Consider the following 14,453-nt stretch of genomic DNA (forward strand, 5'->3'; position numbering starts at 1 on the left):
GTTCAAAGTACATGTTTGGCGATGACTGACCAGTAAAAAGCTGTTTCTCAATGTGCCCAGGTAGGTTAAGAATTCGTCTAAGCTGCCACTGAACGATAACAACAATGTGCTGATTGATGAAGAATTGACACTGCCACTGGTAGAGGCACTGGCCAACTGGGTAGGGGTCAAGAAGCTTGCAACTTCCGTCTAGAGAAAGAATACCAAACAAAAAGTTATTTGAAGAAATCATTTTTCACTACACTTTGAGGTTGATTTGAACATTTTTGGAAGCATATACCACATGGCAAGAAATTAAGTAAAAACAATCGTCTCCAACCTGTATGGCCTAAAGGAGAGATCAAAGAACTGAGAAGGTATAGGGAAATCACCTGAGAGAAAGTGATTGAAGAGGAGAAAAAGACTTATGAAGGAATCAAAGGGAGAGGCCAGGGGAATGAAACAAGACACCTACAAGAGGTTGACAGAAAGTATCGACAAAAGATGACGAAGGCATTACTCACCGCTACTAAGCCTGGATAAAAAGTAATAAACTCAGACCATGATGCTGGGGAAGAGTAAATCCCATAGTATTTCCCTAGCCATTGCTTTGAGTCCAGTCCAGTAGTGCAGGCATCACCTAGACACAATTATTAAGAAACACTTTAATTATTAATTGAGTTTTTTTTTTATATGGGATAAAGAGAAGGCTAAAAGTGTAAAAATGATGTTCTGTTTTGATATAAAAAAAAAAATTGATGAAAAGATTGCAAAACTAAAATCTCATTGGCTTGTCATAGAGATCACTGGTCTCCAAACTATAGCTTTCCAGTTACGACTGACAAAGACTCTAAAAGCACATTGGGTGTTACATCCTATGCTGGTTATGGATTTACCATAAAAGTTGGTGCGTCTTATAAGGCGAATACACACCTATCGGGTCGGTCCCTGCGTTCATCAACGGCCGGGACCCGCGGCTAATACAGGACATCACCGATTGCGGTGTTGCCCTGTATTAACCCTTCAGAAGCGGCGATCAAAGCTTACCGCTGCGTCTGAAGCGAAAATAACACTAACCCGGCTGTTCAGTCGGGCTGTTCGGGACTGCCGCGGTGAAATCGCGGCGTCCCGAACAGCTTACAGGACACCGGGAGGGACCTCACCTGCCTCCTCGGTGTCTGCTCCGTGCCGGGATCCCCTGCATGGCCGGCGCTCTCCTTCGTCGTCATCACGTCGTCGCGCACGCCGTCCCGTCATCCAATAGGAGCGGCGTGCGTAGCGACGTCATGGCGGAGACAGAGAGCGAGGATACCGGGCAGCAGAGACGTTCCGGAGCGAAAGGGACACCCCGGGGATGCGGCGACAGCGATGGAGGGCGAGCGGTGACGAGCGGTGACGGGTCCGGAGTGGCGGGGACACGTGAGTACAACCTCCTATACCAGTAGTCTTCAACATGCGGACCTCCAGATGTTGCCAAACTACAACTCCCAGCATGCCCGGATAGCCAACGGCTGTCCGGGCATGCTGGGAGTTGTAGTTTTGCAACATCTGAAGGTCCGCAGGTTGAAGATCACTGTCCTATACTTTACATTGTATTTGGTTCAGAATCTTTATTTTCTAGATTTTTATCCTATAAAATTAGGTGCGTCTTATATGCCGCAGCGTCTTATATGACGAAAAATACGGTACCTGTAGATGTTTGTTGGGCTTCCAGAACTGATTTGATAAAGCTGTATACATCCTCTAGGTTCTCAGGGTGTGTGGCAGTATTTAAAGCCTCCATGCTGTTGGGTAAAGAAGAGAGGTCAACCCATACAAACATCATACAAAGAGGTTATAATTAGAAATAAATTGTATCTTTTTTTTCTTACATAGCTGCAAGGGAGTCACATGAGATGTCAGTGGGTATGAATCCCAAAGCTTTTGCATCCAGTGCGGAGTTAAAAAATTTGAGTCTTCCTTGGAACCATTCTGAATAGTTACTGGCTGTAAAGGAGGCGAAAACAGACCCGAGCTTACAGAAAACTTCTCCCAAGAAGAAATTTTTCACTACTACGTTGGCGATTTGTGTAATGCCAGCCTGTGGTAGAAAATGAAAGAACACCATACTATTACTGCACACTCGTTCTAGTGTAATATTTAAAGAGGCACTGTCATTGTTAAAAACTTTTCATATATTGCAGGACTCCTTATAATATGACATTTCACAATATACACCTGTTAAAATTTTTTTTTTTATTTTCACCTGAAATTCAAGCTCAAAATAGCCACCACTAGGGGTCGCCTGTCTTTTAGCCAGACAGACTAGTCTAGATTTTACAGCATACTGGATACCGGCCGTAAAGCATACCGGTATCCAGTATAGGAGATTTCTATTGAATGTATGCAAAACTACAGATAAAAGATGTGTGGACATGCTGGGAGCTGTAGTTTTAAAACAGCTGGAGGCAACACTGCTCTAACACAGTTATTTACAAACATTGCAGCTTCAGTTGTTACTAAACTACAACTTCCAGCATGCTGAAATAGTCAAAGCTTTCTCGGACTCCTGAATGACAAAGAAGTTGATCAGACATTCAGGAGTCTGTGAAAGATGAATGACACACATAGTGACAGCTATGCTGATTAGCATCCAGCTTTACTAGGAGAAGATAAAACAGATAGAACATGTATTCATAAAAATGCTGTACTTTTATCTAAAAAATCCTTGCACTAATTTTATAAAGATCTATTTTTATATTTATACATTTTATCCGGTTATGAATTCACCATAATGTCTTCTGATTACTGCAGGCAAGCTCCAAGTATCTTCCTCTGACACATGACACAGCATAAAACCAGAGAGGAAAGGGTTACAGAGTAGAGAGTACTGATTGGCTGACTGCACAGGCTTGCTCCTGTGAGGGAGACAGACTGACACGCCCCCTCCAGCCTGCACAATGAAAAGGTAACTCACCAGCAGATAAATGCTTATATCTCTGGATATATAGGTCCGAGACACATAAAAATGATATGCACGTGATCAGGATTGGGTACTGAGTAACATATCACTTTTTTCTTTTTTTGCACTATGACAGGTACGCTTTAAAGAACGCAGTAAAATATGCTATAAGAAAGATCTACAGAAAGAAGTTACATGATCCAAAATAATAATACATAAAAACGATATTCTATTTACCGCGGTGGCTCCTTCATTGAATGAATCCATGAATTCTCCAATAGTGTCACTAGTTATTCCAACCATAACCTTTTGAATCTTGTCCTTGTCCGACAAAACTTCTAGATTGGCCACATAGAAACCCAGCTGAGAAGCAGTGAGGTACGGGACGGCATCAGTCTGAATAGAGAAAAAAGTGAAATATTATCCCATCCGTGTAAAACATTATTTCTGTATTTTAGCTATTAATTGAACCATCTAGCTCATATACTTTAAAAGATACTTACAAAACTAAAACTTGGATAAAAGGCTTTAATTTCTGCAATAGTGGCAAATTCACTAAATAACCCTAAATTGGCATCGAGCCATCCACCACTGCCTCCTGAGATTACAGGACATCCCGGTCCTAACAAAGAATACAGACAGAAAATACATTTTAGGAAATCACAGTGAACACACATTGTGTAACCAGATAAGAAAATATGGTATATGGCTTCTTACCACTGGCAGTCGCTTTAGCAGTGAGGAAGGACTTTGCTTTCTCATAGATGGCCTTTTGCACAGACTCAGTGAGGAAACTGTAACGGTTGCTACAGCCGGATATTCTGCATAAGGTAAAATGTAGAGAAAAAAATGTCATATATCAATAGCTAGACAATCCCATAGCACACGCCACATATATAACAATATATATTATCTTTGGTTTACTATTTTTTATCAGAAACAGTCCCACCCTTATCCATAGGTTATGGATGGTATTGCTTCTCAGTCTCATTCACTTAACCATGGCCTAGAATAGGTCATCAATATTCAATGATATGGTGTAGTATCCGCTCAGATCCTCGCCCCTGGCTCCCGTGCTTGGACTGGAGGGTGGCGTGCCCTTCCGATCGAACAGCAATATAGAAAAGTATCCAGCACCAGGAAGGCAGGAAAATTCCTCTTTTATTGTAGCATCATCAAAAATAGGATAGAAAGGAACGTAGTAGCCTACGCATTTCGGGCTGTGGCGCCCTTAGTCATGGCATCAATGCCATGACTAAGGGCGCCACAGCCCGAAACGCGTAGGCTACTACGTTCCTGTGTATCCTATTTTTATTGATGCTACAATAAAAGAGGAATTTTACCTGCCTTCCTGGTGCTGGATACTTTCCTATATTGCAGGTCATCAATATCAGACGAGTGGGATGCCAACTTCAAGCACCCCCAACAAGCAGCTGTTTGGCGGCACTGGCATGCACAGCGAGCAGACTAATGCTCAAGTGCTGCAGGAATGCATGGGAACGGAGTTCCTGCACTTTTTCCACAGAAGGAACTTTGTTCCCATTAGCAGGACCAGCCCTTGAATGGAAATCTGGGGTGAGTTCCTGCACTTTTTTCCCCCAGGACTTGACCCCTGGAGCAAAGCCCTACCCAGACAGCACCACATATATCATGTGTAGTGCCCCTGATTGGTCCTGCGGCTCAGCAACCATTAACCCCAATGGGAGCTGATCTGCAGAAACCCAGAACGGCAGAACTACACAATGTATGGTGATGCCTACTTACGGCTCTATTCACTGTGTATGCTGGCATTGAACAACAGCTGATCAGCAGGGGTGCCAATGTATCGGAGCACCACCAGTGAGCTATTTGAACCTATTCTAAGGATAGGGCATCCATACAGTTTTCGAATAAACTATTCAATGACTTTGAGTTGTTGTTAACACAGTAAAACTTCTTTGAGACGACCTCATAATATTGTGGTGCTAAATAGTCTTTTCGAAGAATAGGCCAATATTAGTAGAATATGAGAGAATTATCAGTCACAGAGAAATGTGGTCTCTTTCAAGGGCGGTCTTCTCAATCTTATTTTCAAGAAGTTTCACTGTATAGAGTGTTGTAGAGAGTGTTTTTTTTTCTTACATGGATTGGAAGGCATTACAGTTTATGCTGTCAGGTATCTGCTGAACTTGGCTCACAGTCAGGCTGGGTAGGAAAATGCTGAGTTTAAAATTCCAGTAATTGGCCCATTGTTCATTAGATAATTGAAGAAATTGCTGTGAGATTGTTGGGTACATAGCAGAGAATAGAGACCCTTGGATTTTAGCGTTTGGTAAGGAGGATAAGCTTCTCTGTAAAAAAGTAGGAAAAAAATCAAAAAATCTAAATGTTATCGAGGACATGAGGACATCAATTATGTAGATAGATGGATATACTGATATGAGATAGATTGAGAAATAGACAGATATGAGATAGATATGATATAGATAGATAGGAGATATAGAGATGATAGATAGATAGATATGATAGGTAGGTAGGTAGATAGATATGAGATAGATATGATATAGTTAGATATGAGATAGATAGATAGATAAAAGTTGAAGGAGAGCAGCACCCGAACAGAAACTGGAATTGGTGCACGCAGAATCCAGACCCGGGTCAGGGATCCATATATAAACAAAAATTGAAAATAAAGTGAGGGTGTCCAGAACTTTTTCAAGCTCAAGGTGCTTGAAAAAGACCAGTGAGCTGGTTGAAACGTTGTTCTGGACACCCTCACTGTAATGGAATAAACTACTTTTTTGGATTTTACTACTCAGTGTGCTGCGGATATTTTCAATTTTTTTAATTTTTTTTAGATAGATAGATATGAGATAGATAGATAGATATAGTTAGATATGAGATAGATAGATAGATATGAGATAGATAGATATAGTTAGATATGAGATAGATAGATATGAGATAGATATGAGATAGATAGATATAGTTAGATATTAGATAGATATATATGAGATAGATAGATATAAGATAGATAGTTAAATATGAGATAGATATGAGATAGATATGAGATAGATAGATACAGCAACAGGAGAATACAGCAGCACACTGCTAGCACAAAGATATAGATAAAACATGAGTATATAGATAAAACATGAAAAGCTATTCAGCTATGGTGCCCAGCAGCCTGCACCTGTAAGTCAGGTCCGTATAATAGTTTGGAATCAATAGTGCTGGCCAACTTATTCTTTGTTTAGATAGATAGATAGATATGAGATAGATAGATATGAGATAGATAGATAGGTAATAGATAGATAGACAGACACTGATTACTCCTTACCTGTTGTAAAATATCAGATACCTTCGACAGGAAACTGTCTAAGTCGATAAAGATCATACTTGATACACTGTCAACAAGGGGTTGGGCTTTTGTGGCATCAGTGAGGATGCCGTCAGTAAAAGCAAGGTTGGCTTTCTGGTTAGGTGACAGTAAATCAATTGCTGACAGCTGCAAACAGAAAAAATATGACAGCATTAAAGAAATTTTTTAAAATATTTAAGAATATATGTTAGAATTTTAAGTAAAGAAAAAATACTTTGTTCCATGTGATGAAAGCGCAATAAAAAGTGAGTCCTTCTAGCATTTCATTTAAGAAAAGTATTATTCCAAAAAGTTTCAGATATGAGGGGTTTTATTGTCTTCATGTCACAAACAGAGAGGAGGAGTCTGCTAATGCCACCCATGTCCACAGGATGTATGTGGTATGTGTATTCACTTTCATAAATAATGGACAGGGGTAGTGCAGTATTTTTTTTTAAAGGGGCACTCCAGCGCTAAGACATCTTATCCCCTATCCAAAGAACTGATTCTAACGGGGTGCGGCGTGCAAGATCACGGGGTCCCCAGCGGCGGGACCCCCGCGATCAGGCATCTTATCCCCTATCCTTTGGATAGGGAATAAGATGTCTTAGCACCGGAGTACCCCTTTAAGGAAAGCAACATGTTTTTTTTCTAAATGTCTACAGAAAACAATTCCTTTATTTATGATGAAAAGAAAAGTACACTTACCCCATCGAAAGTTGGTATATAGGTTACTAAATCTGCATAAGTCACAAATTTAAGGAATTTTCCGAAAACCCTGGTAGCACTGGCACTGCTGTCTTCTCCACTCACAGGGCAGGCACCTGGAAATGTGGGACAGTTTTGTTTTTTTCTAATTTCAATGTCATAAGTATATACAATTGGGCAAAAAAAAGTATTTAGTCAGCCACCAATTGTGCAAGTTCTCCCACTTAAAAAGATGAGAGAGGCCTGTAATTTTAATCATAGGTTATAACCTCAACTATGAGAGACAGAATGGGGGGAAAGAATACAGGAAATCACATTGTAGGATTTCTAATGAATTAATTGGTAAATTCCTCAATAAAATAAGTATTTGGTCACCTACAAACAAGCAAGATTTCTGTCTCTCACAGACCTGTAACTTCTTCTTTAAGAGTCTCCTCTGTCCTCCACTCGTTACCTGTATTAATGGCTCCTGCTTGAACTTGTTATCAGTATAAAAGACACCTGTCCACAACCTCAAACAGTCACACTCCAAACTCCACTATGGCCAAGACCAAAGAGCTGTCAAAGGACACCAGAAACAAAATTGTAGACCTGCACCAGGCTGGGAAGACTGAATCTGCAATAGGCAAGCAGCTTCGTGTGAAGAAATCAACTGTGGGAGCAATTATTAGAAAATGGAAGACATACAAGACCACTGATAATCTCCCTCAATCTGGGGCTCCACGCAAGATCTCACCCTGTGGTGTCAAAATGATCACACAAATGGTGAGCAAAAATCCCAGAACCTAGTGAATGACCTGCAGAGAGCTGGGACTAAAGTAACCAAGGCTACCATCAGTAACACACTACACCACCAGGGACTCAAATCATACAGTGCCAGACATGTCCCCTGCTTAAGCCAGTACATGTCCTGGCCCATCTGAAGTTTGCTAGAGAACATTTGGATGATCCAAAAGAGGACTGGGAGAATGTCATATGGTCAGATGAAACCAAAGTAGAACTTTTTGGTAAAAACACAACTCGTCGTGTTTGGAGGAGAAATAATGCTGAGTTGCATCCAAATATCACCATACCTACTTTGAAGCATTCGGGTGAAAACATCATGCTTTGGGGCTGTTTTTCTGCTAAGGGACCAGGACGACTGATCCGTGTAAAGGAAAGAATGAATGGGGCCATGTATCGTGAGATTTTGAGTGAAAACCTCCTTCCATCAGCAAGGGCATTGAAGATGAAGCGTGGCTGGGTCTTTCAGCATGACAATAGATTTTTTTTCTCATTCTGTCTCTCATAGTTGAGAAAATTGATGAAAATTACAGCCTCTCATCTTTTTAAGTGGGAGAACTTGCACAATTGGTGGCTGAATAAATACTTTTTTGCCCCTCATTAGATATATTCTATAGTTTAGAGGCTATGTAGGCCTCAGGGGCCAATACAATGGGAGGTGAAGCGAATCATTCTTCCGTGGTTTGCCTTACCTGAGGTTGATGATTGTTTATTAAGGAAGGATTTTAAAACTTCAACAAGGCTTTCTGCATTGGTAAGTTCATCGAAAACAGAATTCAGAGCATTTACACTAGATATAAAGAAAAAAAAGATCGAATTATACAATGAACAAATTTTAGGTACAATAATTCTGAATATACATGTCAGCAATGAGAACTATTAGGCTCTGGCTTTTAGTTGCCACCATGTCGTGATAAAAAGATGAAAATACCAACAAGTGGCTTCAAATACATGGTTATAAATTTTGAAACCTTTGTAAAGAGCCCTTAACCGTTCCCTTAATGGGAAACCTTGAGGTCGTGCATGGTGGTATTGCCATGGTTTTACTAAGATCTAAACCCGTCTAATTGGCCACATTTTTTAACACTCTCTAGAATGTGAATTCTAAATAGCATGGTCTCTCCAGTTTGTTGAAACATGTACAAAGAAGTTGTATAAGTTGTCTCTAGTTTAATCTACACTGCAGATGGGAATTCTCTGCATTTGGATATTCTATAAAATAGAAAGACGTTAAGTAAGGACTTTGGTTGCCTAGCAGGGTCATTGGGTTTATTGGTTGATAGAATTGCAAGTCATGGTGAAGCCACCGAGATGTGTCTTTCCATGCCCTTTATTATGAAGTGTGGGTGTAACTTACCATACAGCATAACCATCACAGTCAGCAGAAGCCAAGATAGTCGTCAACAGCTCTTCATTAATGCTGAACAAGAAAAGTTGCAGTCTGTCAGAGAACAGTTTTTCCCAGTCACTTTTTTTGTATCCAGAAAATGAAGAACTGATGGAGGAGATTGTTGCTGACAGGAACTTGTTGCCAATTGTGTTGCTTGTAATCTTTGTTTTGCCGGACTACAAGACAAACAACAGTATGAGAAAATAACCTCTTGTACAATGACTCAAGGTAATCCATTGGGTCAACTGACAAATTGACGAGGATGTATCTAAGGAATTATGGTTTATGAAAGTTGTTTAGATTTATTAAGGATCTACTTTACCTGCTGGAAGGATACAACAAAACTGTCAAGGAAGGAGTACGTGTCTTCAGCTGTAAACTGCTGCACTTGGCCCGCCACCTGACATGCTACTTCTTCTTTCTCGATAGACGTTACAGCAACTTCTCCCAGTTGATCAGGGCTCAAAGTACTGATGATGTCCGTCTAGTAGAAACCGAGAGAAACCTATAAGTTCTAGTGAATATAGATATGAGAATGTGAGGTAGGTAGACTGGTTGCTGTCAGAAGCTACTTACAGTCTGCAGGTTGACATTCCATTCATAAAGTTCAGTAAGATTTGCATATATGGAAAACTTTCCAAAATTGATATTAGTCCATTCTGCAGATTTCCATGATTGCTTTCCGCAACGTACGCCTGGAAAATATAAGTTCAATTGCTTATTATTAGTGTTGCTAGCGAATATTCACAATGCAAATTTTATTCGCGAATATCGCATATTCACGTATATATCACTATATATTCGCAATTACGAATATTCATTTTTTTTTCTCACAGTACACATCACAGTGATCATCTCTCTCTGCTTCCAGCTTGTGTGGTGTAAAGAAGGCTCTAATACTACTGTGTGAGACTGGCGTGCGAATTTTCCCATTTGTTGAACATTTGCATATGCAAATTTTCACATATGCAAAGTATTTTCGTATGTGCGAATTTTCGCATATGCGAAAATAAAACGTGAATATTATGAATATGCGAATTTAGCAAATATATGACAAATATTCGTCCATATATTCGCGAAATATCGCGAATTCGAATATGGCCTATGCCGCTCAACACTACTTATTATGTATGTCAGATTATATCGGTGAAGGTCTATGTATCTGTGTTTATCTCTATCTATCTATCTATCTGTCGGTCTATATATATGATTAAAGGGGTACTCCTCCTAGACATCTTATCCCCTATCTAAAGGACATCACGCCATGCCCCCTCCCATAGACATGAATGGAAGGGCTATGGTGTGACATCATGACCACCGCTGCCTGAACCCAGCGTTCTGAACATAACGTTCAGAACGCTGGGTGCCTGCACAGAGATCAGACATCTTATCCCCTATCCTCTGCATAAGGAATAAGATGTCTAGGGGTGGAGTGCCCCTTCAAATTTTTTCTCTCTCCAGAAGAGCCTCTCTAAATATAGTGCAAAAATGGCAGTAACTTCGTATTTGTGGCTTTGAATGCTTGTATTACTTTTTTCTTTAGCATTTTCCAATGTCGTGGAGAAGACACTAGTACCACTAAATTATGCTGCCAAGAGTAGTGGATAAATATTTGGACAAATGCTTATTTTTTACAGCCCAAAGGGGGCAAATTGCATATTTTTAGAATAGGAAAGTAGAATTACATCATAAAGCTGCCCACAGACTTACCATTTTGAGCGGGGGTGTTACTGAGCTGGCGTTTCATGCATTTGTTGTATACAGTTCTTTTTGTTTCCTCCTTCATGTCGTCAAAGACTTTGTTGAAGCCAGTTACTCTGTAAGAAGAAAAACAACAACCATACTTTCTAGAAAATGGCTAGTCATTACAAGTAGGTGCCTGATGTCCTGAGTTTAGATATTGCTAAAGGGTAAAACAGGGCCTCCCTGTGTCTGCTATTGCAACTTAAAGGGGTACTCCACTGCCCCAGATTTCGGAACATTTAGTTCCGAAAGTTGGGTGCGGAGTCGTGATGTCCCGGCCACGCCCCCTCAATGCAAGTCTATGGGAGGGGGCGTACGCCCCCTCCCATAGACTTGCATTGAGGGGGCGTGGGGTGATGTAACAAGGGGGCATGGCCGTGATGTCACGACCCCGCAGCCTGCACCCAGTTTTGGAACTAAATGTGGAGAACCCCTTTAATGCCATTTATTTATGGTTGAGTTGCAATACCAGATGAAGCCTATGGGCAAGAATGGTGTTGTTTCTATGTGGAAAAGACCAAAGGACCACCCCAATGACAATTGTTAGATCCCAAATTTGTGTCCATTGTAAAATCAACACGTCTTTACAATATATTTACTCACACTTCATGGTAAGAGTCACAGGAGAGTGGCAAGGGAATACTTTCTACTTCAGTTGCATTGACAGCAAAGAGGATGTTTGTCAGGATCTCCTGGGTCCATACAGTCCATTTTTCTCGTGTGAAACTGACAAAGTCTTTGGAGATGACCTCAAATGTTTTTGATACAATTATATCCACAAATGGACTGAATTTCAGATCGTTCTGCAATAGATTAAGTTTGTGTAATAAATAAACTTATAAAAAGTAAATTGCAGTGTCTTGCCCTCACCATATGGGTCATCTGCCGGTTCACACGTTAGGGTCACCATAATTTATAGACCATGCAGATTGCACATAGACCCCGCTCTGGTTTCAATGCTTTACATCCCCTGTGGAAATGGAACATTGGCTACCAGCTTTACCCACTCAAGAAATGCCAGCAGTGGGACACCTTGTGATGACTTTATTGTCCAAAAAGTCCATTGTGCCTATACAGTGGTCCCACAACATACGATGGTAATTTGTTCCAAACGACCCATCGTTTGTCGAATCCATCGTATGTTGAGGGATTCGTGCAATGTAAAAAGTGCAATTAATACTCACCTGTCCCCTCTGCTCTGGACCGCGTCCTCACTGCTCCCGATGCTGTCCATGGGGCTCCCGATGCTGTCCCGCTGCTCCGGCGTCTTCTTCTGGATCCCTCGGCTTCTTCCGCATCTTCTCCGGTGTCTGGGTCTCGCTTTCTGGTGACGTTATTACGTTGGTGCGCCGGGACGGCGTGCGCAGTGACGTAATAACGACGCCGGAAGGCGAGGCCCGGACTCTGGAGAAGATGCAGAAGATGCCGGAGGATCGCGAAGTGGACCCGGAGCAGCAGGGATAGGTAAGTGAACCTGTCCGGGGTGCTTAAACTGCTATCCGACAGCAGCTTAAGCATTTTGCGTTGTCAGATAGCAGTTAATGCGATGGCCCCGACATATAAAAGCATCGTATGAGAGGCCATCTTATGTCGATTTGATCATATGTCGGGGCCATCGCATGTCGGGGGGGTTACTGTACTATCTAACTATCTGATCCTCTGATCGGGGGGGTTAGCTCTAACCATTTTTCTATGGAACCTGTCGGAGATAGCCGAATGCTGTACTTGGCTATCTTCAACAATTTCCATAGAAGATAGAGCAGCATAATTGATCAGTAACATTAATTATTTGCGTACAGTATTTAGAAAACTTACCGGAGAGACTTCATTTATTTGCGTTAAAAAGTCTTCTATTTTTTGTGTTGAATCCATGCTTTCCAAGATAGCAACAGTTGTTTCTTCCTTCAATAGTGCTTTTGTTTCAATAGCGAAATCTGCAACTTGCACTCCAGAGATTACCGAAAGAGATTCAGCCTAAACGGTAAATCATATACCATATTTGTATCATAATAAACAGTCCGCACGCATCTTTATTTTTCAATCTGTGTTACATAAATATTAAAGTCCTTTACCGCACTGAAGTTGGAATTTGCTTCCTTTAATTCCCGAAGGGTGGCAAGCTCTACGAATTCCGAATAGAATGTCTTTACCCATTCACTGCTGCTTCCAGAAGTTGTCTCGCACGCTTGTCCTGGAAGAGATTGTGAATTAAAATCTGGTCATGGAACATAGTTTTAAATAAAATATACTAGAGTATAGGAAACTGAACAATTTTAAAGGCTACGGACACCTAAAATTGTTTATTTGTTTTCTGAATGCAAAAATAAACTTTCTATCATCTATTTTACACTTTTTCTACCATTTTGCTGCTGCTTAGGAAAAAGGTGTCCATATTCTTTAAAGGGGTACTCCAAAGGATAGGGGATAAGATGTCAGATCGCCGGGGTCCCGATGCTGGGGACCCCCGCAATCTAAAATGCAGCACCCACCTGTAAGTACTGCCGGAAGCGCTGGAGGCTCAAAGTCTTATGCCTCCCGACCATGGGAACAGATTATCGTGACATCACGACTCCGCCCCCGTGTGACATCCCACCCCGCCCCCTTGATGCAAGTCTATGGGAGGGGGCGTGATGGCCGTCACGCCCCCTCCCATAGACTTGCATTGAGGGGACGGGGCGTGATGTCACATGGGGGCGGAGTCGTGACGTCACTATACTCCGTCCCCGTGGTCAGGAGGCAAAAGACTGAGAACCTCCAGCGCTTCCGGCAGTACTTACAGGTGGGTGTTGCATGCTAGATTGCGGGGGTCCTAAGACATCTTATCCCCTATCCTTTTTCCTCCAGCTCTGAGCCCTGCTCTCACTGCTGTCAATCAAGGAAGTGTGTCCATGACATAGGTGATGACGCATGGACACAGCAGGACTGGTATGTGACCAAGCAGGCAGGGGGGGGCAGTTGTTTGACTGGCTTTTCCAGTATGAAATACTGAAAATTTTCTAATGAAAGCAATTACAAAACCTATTGGTGTTACATGCTTTACAACATATGAAAAGTTTTTGTATCTGACAGTGCCCATTTAAGAACTGTGTGATTTTAGTATATTACCTTTAGTACTTTTCACGCCTGTGTTGAATTTTTTAATTTGGTCATGCATTGATTTCTTTTGATCTTCATTCAGTTCCTTAAATTTTTTTCCAAAAGCTTTTACCCTACATAAAGAACAGCAAACATCCTTATTATAGACAAATTAAGAGAAAGAACATATCTATCACTATATTGTGACAAAAAAGACTTACACTTTGCTTTGAGACTTGCAGTCAGGACTTTCTGGGAGCGCTTGAATAGCTTCGGCAGGAACTTTGGTGATAATAAGATTGAGGTTGTCATCATCTAGCCAAAATTTGTAGTCTTCTTCAGTTTTCAGATTTGTAGATACCGATTTCCAGACAGTCTCATAGATCGCTTTCCCAATATTCTCATCGGGTAATGTTACTATGTTTTGCTAAAGAAATGGCAAAAATGGAGGTAAATTATATATTTTCTGATCAATGTGCATATTAGTACCTACAAAA

At 41.1% G+C, this 14,453-nt stretch overlaps 1 protein-coding gene across 1 annotated transcript in view; it reads right to left on the minus strand.

Moving 5' to 3' along the window:
• LOC130285325 (uncharacterized) overlaps positions 1 to 14,453 on the minus strand; it is a 90,298-nt gene that overhangs the window by 26,128 nt on the left and 49,717 nt on the right. The window contains exons 34-53 of the mRNA XM_056536682.1: positions 14,178 to 14,383; positions 13,987 to 14,090; positions 12,954 to 13,072; positions 12,697 to 12,855; positions 11,485 to 11,684; positions 10,849 to 10,955; positions 9,715 to 9,833; positions 9,461 to 9,622; positions 9,106 to 9,314; positions 8,441 to 8,538; positions 6,966 to 7,081; positions 6,237 to 6,404; positions 5,042 to 5,250; positions 3,638 to 3,741; positions 3,424 to 3,542; positions 3,158 to 3,316; positions 1,851 to 2,059; positions 1,669 to 1,763; positions 504 to 619; positions 31 to 189 (exon numbers count right to left, since the gene is read on the minus strand). Of these exons, the coding sequence (XP_056392657.1) occupies positions 31 to 189; positions 504 to 619; positions 1,669 to 1,763; positions 1,851 to 2,059; positions 3,158 to 3,316; positions 3,424 to 3,542; positions 3,638 to 3,741; positions 5,042 to 5,250; positions 6,237 to 6,404; positions 6,966 to 7,081; positions 8,441 to 8,538; positions 9,106 to 9,314; positions 9,461 to 9,622; positions 9,715 to 9,833; positions 10,849 to 10,955; positions 11,485 to 11,684; positions 12,697 to 12,855; positions 12,954 to 13,072; positions 13,987 to 14,090; positions 14,178 to 14,383 (2,937 nt within the window). The remainder of the gene's footprint in view (positions 1 to 30; positions 190 to 503; positions 620 to 1,668; positions 1,764 to 1,850; positions 2,060 to 3,157; positions 3,317 to 3,423; positions 3,543 to 3,637; positions 3,742 to 5,041; positions 5,251 to 6,236; positions 6,405 to 6,965; positions 7,082 to 8,440; positions 8,539 to 9,105; positions 9,315 to 9,460; positions 9,623 to 9,714; positions 9,834 to 10,848; positions 10,956 to 11,484; positions 11,685 to 12,696; positions 12,856 to 12,953; positions 13,073 to 13,986; positions 14,091 to 14,177; positions 14,384 to 14,453) is intronic.

This window comes from Hyla sarda, chromosome 8 (genome assembly GCF_029499605.1).
Source record: "Hyla sarda isolate aHylSar1 chromosome 8, aHylSar1.hap1, whole genome shotgun sequence".
NCBI classification, from domain to species: domain Eukaryota; kingdom Metazoa; phylum Chordata; class Amphibia; order Anura; family Hylidae; genus Hyla; species Hyla sarda.